The sequence below is a fragment of the Rhinopithecus bieti genome, unplaced genomic scaffold, assembly GCF_001698545.2.
Source record: "Rhinopithecus bieti isolate Rb0 unplaced genomic scaffold, ASM169854v2 scaffold_3875, whole genome shotgun sequence".
In the NCBI taxonomy this organism is placed as follows: domain Eukaryota; kingdom Metazoa; phylum Chordata; class Mammalia; order Primates; family Cercopithecidae; genus Rhinopithecus; species Rhinopithecus bieti.
In genome coordinates this window covers 1,713,599-1,722,798 of record NW_016804422.1, presented here as the reverse complement: position 1 = coordinate 1,722,798, position 9,200 = coordinate 1,713,599, and the positions used below count along the sequence as shown (strand labels likewise).

Genomic DNA, 9,200 nt, shown 5'->3' with positions numbered 1-9,200 from the left:
TCTGCCTTCCAGGTTCACGCCATTCTCCTGCCTCAGCTTCCCCAGTAGCTGGGACTACAGGCGCCCACCACCACGCCCGGCTAATTTTTTTTATTTTTAGTAGAGACGGGGTTTCATTGTGTTAGCCAGGATGGTCTCGATCTCCTGACCTCGTGATCCACCTGCCTCGGCCTCCCAAAGTGCTGGGATTACAGCCGTGAGTCACTGCGCCCGGCCCTCTTTTTACTTTACTATTTTATTTTATTATTTTATTTTATTTTGTTATTTTATTTTGAGGTGGAGTCTCGCTCTGTCTCTCAGGCTGGAGTGCAGTGGCATGATCTTGGCTCACTGCAACCTCCGCCTCCCAGGTTCAAACAATTCTCCTGTCTCAGCCTCCCGAGTAGCTGGAATTACAGGTGCTCGCCACCACACCTGGCTAATTTTTCTATTTTTAGTAGAGACGGGGTTTCGCTATCTTGGCCAAGCTGGTCTTGAACTCCTGACCTCGTTATCCACCTTCCTTGGCCTCCCAAGGTGCTGAGACTCTCTTTTTTTATTTCCCTGCTGGATACTAAGGTTTCTCAGGGTCAAGTCTTCAGATCTAATCAAGCAATGTTTTGATGCTATGCTAGGTAGAGATCTGCCATGTTTATGGAATCATTTACATTACTTATCACTTCAATATTTCACAAAGATTTGTTTTCTTTTTTCCCTCCTATTCTAGTGAGACTCTATACAACTTTGTTTCTAATGTTAGAGAAAGCATTCACAGGGTAAGTACAGCTACTTTTCAAGGAGTTAGAACATCTTATATTTTAAGAAGTTTAATATTTATATTGTATTGACTTTAGTTAATGTAGAATAGCAATATTTTAACTACCCCTATTTATCATGAAATGACAGTTCTCTAAGATAGTAAAATAAGGCAACAGCCTGTGAATTATTTCATAATTTTGGGTTTCTTAGTTGCAGACGTCTGTGGAAAAGTCTGAGGAACATCTCAGTTCAAGAAGCCAATCTATTTTGGATTCTTTGGAGACTGTGGCCAAGACATGTGAGTGCCTCATGTTTGAGGTATCAGCCGAGGGCACTGGTGAATGATGAACATGAACTTTCTGACCCTAGCCTGGTTTCCAGTGGTGAGGTTCCTCACAGGGTTTCAGATGAGAGGATGGGTACATAGGGTTACTCCCGAAGAGATGTGGAGCACACTAAGACAGGTAGTGGGGCCCACCTCTATGTGACAATGTTCTGGTCCCATGATGCCTTTTGTGAAGCACTAATCCCCCACCTGGTAACCATGCTGCCTCAGGGCAGGTAGCTCTGCTGGGTTTCTCATCTCACTGCCTGAAGTGAGTCAGCAACATCCTTGAGTCCCAAATGAATTGCTGCCTGTGCTGTCTATAGACACTGACTGCCCCCTAAGGAGTCAGAAATACCATAGTACCTACTGCTCTTCTTGCTGCCTTCGTTTCAGTGAGAGCTGTATTGTGAATCACAGCATCATTCTCCTTTTTATTTTTTTGAGCCTGAGCCTCTCTCTTTTGCGCAGGCTGGAGTGCAGTGGCGCAATCTCGGCTCACTGCAACTCCTCCTCCTGGGTTCATGCCATTCTCCTGCCTCAGCCTCCCGAGTAGCTGGGACTACAGGCCCCCGCCACCACGCCCAGCTAATTTTTAAAATTTTTTAGTAGAGATGGGGTTTCACTGTGTTAGCCAGGATGGTCTCCATCTCCTGACCTTGTGATCTGCCTGCCTCAGCTTCCCAAAGTGGTGGGATTACAGGCGTGAGCCACCACGCCCGACCACATTATCAATTTTACTTATAGTTTGTGGTTTATAAAATCCTGTGCTCCACCAATTAGTGGTTTACATTTAGATGAAAACATGGCCCTTGCCCTATAAAGAGAACACAGCGAATATACAGTTCTCCTTAGGTGAATACCTCTCTAGAACCACCTGTTTCCTAGCAAAATGATGAGCTGATGACTGTGCATCTGCACTTGTTTGCATTTGTCTGTGTGTTTATTTTATAAACAAGTTGAAATCAACTTATTCAAATGCCATGGGGTGGACTTCTCATATTTACGAAAATTAATGTCTTTGGCCTCAAAATGAATCTGCAACTGTCTGCATAGAAGCACTGTACTGTCTGCTGGATTTCAACCTGGGCATCCCACACACAGGGCAACTATGCATCTGTTTAGAAACTTGTTCTGCGGCCGGGCACAGTAGCTCACACCTGTAATCCTAGCACTTTGGGAGCCCGAGGCGGGCAGATCACAAGGTCAGGAGTTCAAGTCTGGCCTGGCCAATATGGTGAAACTCCATCTCTACTAAAAATACAAAAATTAGCCGTATGTGGTGGTGGCGGGGGCCTGTAGTCCCAGCTACTTGGGAGGCTGAGGCAGGATTGCTTGAACCCAGGAGGCGGAGGTGGCAGTGAGCCGAGATGGCGCCACTTTACTCCAGCCTCGACGACAGAGTGAGACTCTGTCAAAAAAAAAACAACAACAAAGAAACTTATTCTGGAAGACTTAAGACTGTTATCCCCACAAGAAGTAGCAAGACAGAGAGCAGAAGCAAATCAGGGATGCTTCCTTTGTATAACATGATAGAGTAACTCATTTATAAGTACCCAAGGAAAGTACTCCGTTTTTGTTTTACATTTAAAACTGGGTGGGCCGGGCATGGTGGCTCATGCCTATAATCCCAGCACTTTGGGAGGCCAAGGCAGGAGGATCACCTGAGGTCAGGAGTTCGAGACCAGCCTGGCCAAAATGGCGAAACCCTGTCTCTACTAAAAATACAAAAAAAATTAGCTGGGCATGGTGGCAGACACCTGTAATTGCAGTTACTTGGGAGACTGAAGCAGGAGAATCGCTTGAACCCGGGAGGCAGAGGTGGAAGTGAGCTGAGATCGTGCCACTGTACTCCAGCCTGAGCAACAGAGTGAAACTCCCCATATCAAATAATAATAATAATAATAATAATAATAAAACTGGATGAAGTACAGAAAACGAGGATTGCAGCAAAAGTATGGCATTTAAATCCCAGAAAAGGGAAAAGAAATGCCTGTGGCCCAACACAAGATCAAGGCAGAGACAGAACTAAAACTGCATCTGGCTTAGAGTAGACAAAGGGATCCTGATCCTTTGCTCCAGTGGTTCCTTAATTTTCTTTTTCTTTTCTTTTTTTTTTTTTTTTTTTTGAGATGAACGAACTCTTGCTCCTGTCCCCCAGGCTGGAGTGCGATGGCACAATCTTGCCTCACTGCAACCTCCGCCTCCCGGGTTCAAGAAATTCTCCTGCCTCAGCCTCCTTAGTAGCTGGGATTACAGGCGCCTGCCACCATGCCTGGCTAATTTTGTATTTTTAATAGAGATGAGGTTTCACCATGTTGGCCAGGCTGGTCTCAAACTCCTAACCTCAGGTGATCCACCGCCCCCGCCCCCCGGCCTCCCAAAGTGCTGGGATTATAAGCGTGAGCTACCTGCGCCTGACTGGTTCCTTAATTTTCAAAGGGTATAAGACTCAGAAGAGAGGCCAGGCGTGGTGGCTCCTGCTTATAATCCCAGCACTTTGTGTTTTTGTTTTAGTTTTTCTGAGATGGAGTCTCGCTCTGTCACCCATGCTGGAGTGCAGTAGCACGATCTCAGTTAACTGCAACCTCTTCCTCCTGGTTCAAGGGAGTCTCCTGCATGAATCTTTCCTGCACGAGTCTCTCTGCATGAGTCTCATGCAGGTGCACACCACCACACCTGGCTATTTTTTTTTGTATTTTCAGTAGAGACAAGGTTTCACCATGTTGGCCATGCTGGCCTTGAACTCCTGACCTCAGGTGATCAGCCCGCTTTGGCCTCCCAAAGTGCTGGGATTATAGGTGTGAGCCACCACGCCCAGCCTAATCTCAGCACTTTGGGAGGCCACGGTGGGTGTATTGCTTGAGTCAGGGAGTTTGAGACCAGCCTGGGAAACATAGGGAGACTTTGTATCTACAAAAATAAACAAAACCAGCAGGGCGTGGGCATATGCCTATAGTCCCAGGTACTAGGGAGGGGGAGGTGGGAGGATCGCTTGAGCCTGGGAGGTCAAAGCTGCAGTGAGCCAAGATGGTGCCACTGCACTCCAGCCTGGAAGCTAGAGCGAGACCCTGTCTCTAAACACTAAAACTAAAACAAAATAAAATGAAAAAAAAAAAAGAAAAAAGGAAGACTCAGGGGTGGACGTGGTGGTTCATGTCTGTAATCCCAGCACTTTGGGAGGCCAAGGCAGGTGAATCACTCGAGGTGAAGAGTTCGAGACCAGTCTGTCCAACATGCTGAAAACCCGTCTCTACTAAAAATACATAAATTAGCCATGCATGATGGCTGGCGCCTGTAATTCCAGCTACTTGGGAGGCTGAGACAGGAGAATCGCTTGAACCCGGGAGATGGAGGTTGTAGTGAGCCGAGATGGCGCCACTGCGCTCCAGCCTGAATGATAGAGTGAGACTCCATCTGAAAAAAAAAAAAAAAGGCCGGGCATGGTGGCTCATGCCTGTAATTCCAGCACTTTGGGAGGCTGAGGCAGGCAGATCATGAGGTCAGGAGATCAAGACCATCTTGGCCAACACGGTGAAATCCCATCTCTACTAAAAATACAAAAAATTAGCTGAGTATGGTGGTGAGCGCCTGTAGTCCCAGCTACTTGGGAGGCTGAGGCAGGAGAATGAGGTGAACCCAGGAGAGGGAGGTTGCAGTGAGCCGAGTTCATGCCACTGCACTCCAGCCTGGGCGATAGAACCAGACTCTCTCTCAAACAAACAAACAAGAAAAGCCCAGGCGCAGTGACTCATGCCTGTAATCCCAGCACTTTGGGAGGCCGAGGCGAGTGGATCACTTGAGGTCAGGAGTTTGTGACCAGCCTGACCAACATGGTGAAAACACATCTCTACTAAAAAAAAAAAAATACAAAATTAGCCAGGCGTGGTGATGCAGGCCTATAATCCCAGCTACTTGGGAGGTGGGAGAATCACTTGAACCCGGGAGGCAGGCACTCCAGCCTGGGCAACAAGAATGAAACTCTGTCTCAAAAAAGAAAAAGAAAAAAAAAAAGACTCAGTAACAAACACAGTAGCATCATATGAATTAGGACAGGTCATTCTTGAAAATGGGCACAAGTAGCCTACGCAGAATAATTCTCTTTCTTGGTAGCAAATGATGAGAAGTAGAAAATCATTTAGAGGGCCGGGCACGGTGGCTCAAGCCTGTAATCCCAGCACTTTGGGAGGCCGAGATGGGCGGATCACGAGGTCAGGAGATCGAGACCATCCTGGCTAACACGTTGAAACCCTATCTCTACTAAAAAAAAATACAAAAAACTAGCCGGGCGAGGTGGTGGGCACCTATAGTCCCAGCTACTCGGGAGGCTGAGGCAGGAGAATGGTGTAAACCCGGGAGGCGGAGCTTGCAGTGAGCTGAGATCCGGCCACTGCACTCCAGCCTGGGCGACAGAGCCAGACTCTGTCTCAAAAAAAAAAAAAAAAAAAATCATTGAGAGAGGAACCAGACAAATCCTATAGCATATGGCCACGTCCAGTCCAGCTATCCTAGAGCATTGAACTCCACCTCAGTGCATTCTGCAAGCTTTCAGTCTCTACTCACTGTGCTCATCAGGGAATAGGGAAGTAAAGATACTGTGTGAAAGTGCTGTCTTGCATTGTTATGTAATTGGTGCCTTCACAGATGAGGTCATTAAATATTTTCCCAGTCAGCCTGCCCAGCCAGAAGGGTCACTGTGGCCATCTAATCTAACTCTTCCTGTTCTTCAGCTGAGGACACTAAGGACCAGAGTAATAAAGTGAATTACCAAAGCCTCTTGTATACTACTTTACCTCATATGTTAAGTCTGGTGACTAATTATAAAAAGAACTAGAAGAAAACATGGACAACTGTTTTTTTTTTTTTTTGAGATGGAGTCACGCTCTGTCACTAGGCCGGAATGCAGTGGCATGATCTCGGCTCACTGCAACCTCTGCCTCCCGGGTTCAAGCGATTCTTCTGCCTCAGCCTCCCAAGTAGCCTGGACTACAGGCATGCACTACCACGCTCTGCTAATTTTTACATTTTTAGTAGATACGGTTTCACCATGTTGGCCAGGATGGTCTCAAACTCTTGACCTTGTGATCTGTCCGCCTCAGCCTCCCAAAGTGCTGGGATTATAGGCATGAACCACCACACCCGGCCAACCAAATGGACAACATTTTTTTTTTTTTTTTTTGAGGCGGAGTCTCGCTCTGTGGCCCAGGCTGGAGTGCAGTGGCCGGATCTCAGCTCACTGCAAGCTCCGCCCCCTGGGTTTACGCCATTCTCCTGCCTCAGCCTCCTGAGTAGCTGGGACTACAGGCGCCCGCCACCGCGCCCGGCTAATTTTTTGTATTTTTAGTAGAGACGGGGTTTCACCATGGTCTCGATCTCCTGACCTTGTGATCCACCCGCCTCGGCCTCCCAAAGTGCTGGGATTACAGGCGTGAGCCACCGCGCCCGGCCTGGACAACATTTTTATAATTTTAGAATGTGAGAAGCCTTTCTAAGCAAAATAGATAAAATTGTTAAGAAGAGTGAGATCCATCTATATGAATATGGTAGAATGGAAATATCTGTTCATTGTTAAATTAAAACAACAAAAAGGTGCTCTTCACGTGCTCCAGGATACATCTTGTCAGTAAGTGTGACCAGCCAGTGAAAATTGGGAAGAGTATCCCTAAAAAAGTTGGAGGAGGTCTTATCTTATACAAGGAGGCTGCCAGATCTTTCCTTAGGCTCTTATCAGCACCTGAGGGAGAATAAAACTACAGAGTAAAAGGAAAATCACTGGCCATCTGGGGAAAAGCATTCATTTCTAAGTTGCATCACAATCTGATCTCATCTCAATTGAGGCCTTGTCAAATTTTGCTAAATAAAACAAATTGTTTAAAATCATCTTAACAGGAAAACAGATATTGTCCAGAATATGGAAATGGATTTTAAATGGCATTTTTTTTTTTTTTTTTTTTTTTTTGAGACGGAGTCTCACTCTGTCGCCGGGGCTGGAGTGCAGTGGCCAGATCTCAATTCACTGCAAGCTCCGCCTCCTGGGTTCACGCCATTCTCCTGCCTCAGCCTCCGAGTAGCTGGGACTACAGGCGCCCGCCACCTCGCCCGGCTAGTTTTTTGTATTTTTTAGTAGAGACGGGGTTTCACAGTGTTAGCCAGGATGGTCTCGATCTCCTGACCTCGTGATCCGCCCGTCTCGGCCTCCCAAAGTGCTGGGATTACAGGCTTGAGCCACTGCGCCCGGCCTTAAATGGCATTTTTACATAAAAGCTAAAAATATCTAATGTTTATAGTCAAAGCAAAGAAGAATACTCTTCTAGACACACATACACATACAAACACAGGACCTATAATGTATATATAGATATGCACACGTATTAATGTAAAATTCCAGAAACCAGTGATAATGTTAAATCCAGGAAGTAGGACCAAGGTCTGCAGAGGAGAGATTCAATCATTTTTTCATTGTATGCCTTTTTATACTTTTATGGTTTTCAGTTATTTTCATAACTAAATTATTTAAAAGAAAAAATATGGATAGACTTTGGAAGTAATGAGTCTGATACAAAAGCTCTTATAAAAGAGAAGATGCCAAACATACGTTGCCCTGGGGACAAGAAGTGAACGTATGGGACCTCAGATGGATGTTTTCTGAGCACTTAATCCAGAATCAAACACTTTGCTTGCCTTTCTCATGCTCTGCTTTTGTGAGGGTCGGTAATGTCTACTGTTGCTAAGAAACATTACTATTTAGGAACTTCTCTATGGAAGGATAATTACATTTGCTCTCTACTATAAATATCTACATGGATGTCTGAAGAATATTTGACTAATTGAGTTTAGGAGCAGGAATCCAGTACCTAAGTAAATAGCCTCTTTCTAATTGATTGACACATGGAATTGAACTTGCACCTGTGGTGAGAAATATGGGAAAATTTGCTTTCTAAAAAATTATTTGGGCCAGAGATGGTGGCTCACGCCTGTAATCCCAGCACTTTGGGAGGCTGAGGTGGGCAGATCACAAGGTCAGGAGTACGAGACCAGCCTGACCAAGGTGGTGAAACCCTGTCTCTACTGCAAATACAAAAATTAGCCGGGCGTGGTGGCACGTGCCTGTAATCCCAGCTACTCAGGAGGCTGAGGCAGGAGAATCACTTGAACCCTGGAGGCGGAGGTTGCAGTGAGCCGAGATTGCGCCACTGCACTCCAGCCTGGGTGACAGAGCGAGACTCTGTCTCAAAAAACTAAAAAAAATAAAATGAAAATAACTATGCTGGATTAAATTGTTTCATGTTAGTTTAGGGGTTTCATTTTCACTTCTCAATATATTTTACTTACTTTTTGTTTGTTTGGTTGGTTTGTTTTGAGACAGTCTCTCGCTCTGTCACCCAGGCTGGAGTGCAGTGGCGCCATCTCAGCTCACTGCAACCTGCCCTTCCCAGGTTCAAGTGGTTCTCCTGTTTCAGCCTCCCCAGTAGCTGGGACTACAGGCACAGGCCACCATGCCTGGCTAATTTTGTTTTTGTTTTGAGATGGAGTCTCTCTCTGTCACCAGGCTGGAGTGTAGTGGCCCAATCTCGGCTCACTGCAACCTCTACGTCCCAGGTTCAAGTGTTTCTCCTGCCTCAGTCTCCCGAGTAGCTGGGACTACAGGCGTGTGTCACCATGCCCAGCTAATTTTTGTATTTTTACTAGAGACAGGGTTCACCATGTTGGCCAGGAAGGTCTCAATCTCCAGACTTTGTGATCCGCCAGCTTCGGCCTCCCAAGGTGCTGGGATTACTGGCATAAACTACTGCGCTCGGCCTTATTTTATTATTATTATTTTTTTTGAGATGGAGTTTTGCTTTTGTTGCCCAGGCTGGAGTGCAATGGCGTGATCTCAACTCACCGCAACCTCTGTCTCCCGGGTTCAAGTGATTCTCCTGCCTCAGCCTCCCGAGTAGCTGGGACTACAGGCGTGCGACACCACGCACGAGTAATTTTTATATTTTTAGTAGAGACGGGATTTCTCCATGTTGGTCAGGCTGTTCTCGAACTCCCGATCTCAGCTGATCTGCCCGCCTCGGCCACCCAAAGTGCTGGGATTACAGGCGTGAGCCACCGTGCCCTTCCTACTTAGTTTTTTTTTTTTTTTTTTTTT

The 9,200-nt window shown here is 46.2% G+C and overlaps 1 protein-coding gene across 2 annotated transcripts in view; it reads left to right on the top strand.

The window, feature by feature from the left end:
* Positions 1 to 9,200, top strand: part of IHO1 (interactor of HORMAD1 1) — a 66,619-nt gene that overhangs the window by 50,358 nt on the left and 7,061 nt on the right. For both annotated transcript variants that reach the window (XM_017868093.1, XM_017868094.1), the window contains exons 5-6: positions 707 to 755; positions 949 to 1,036. In XM_017868093.1, the coding sequence (XP_017723582.1) occupies positions 707 to 755; positions 949 to 1,036 (137 nt within the window). The remainder of the gene's footprint in view (positions 1 to 706; positions 756 to 948; positions 1,037 to 9,200) is intronic.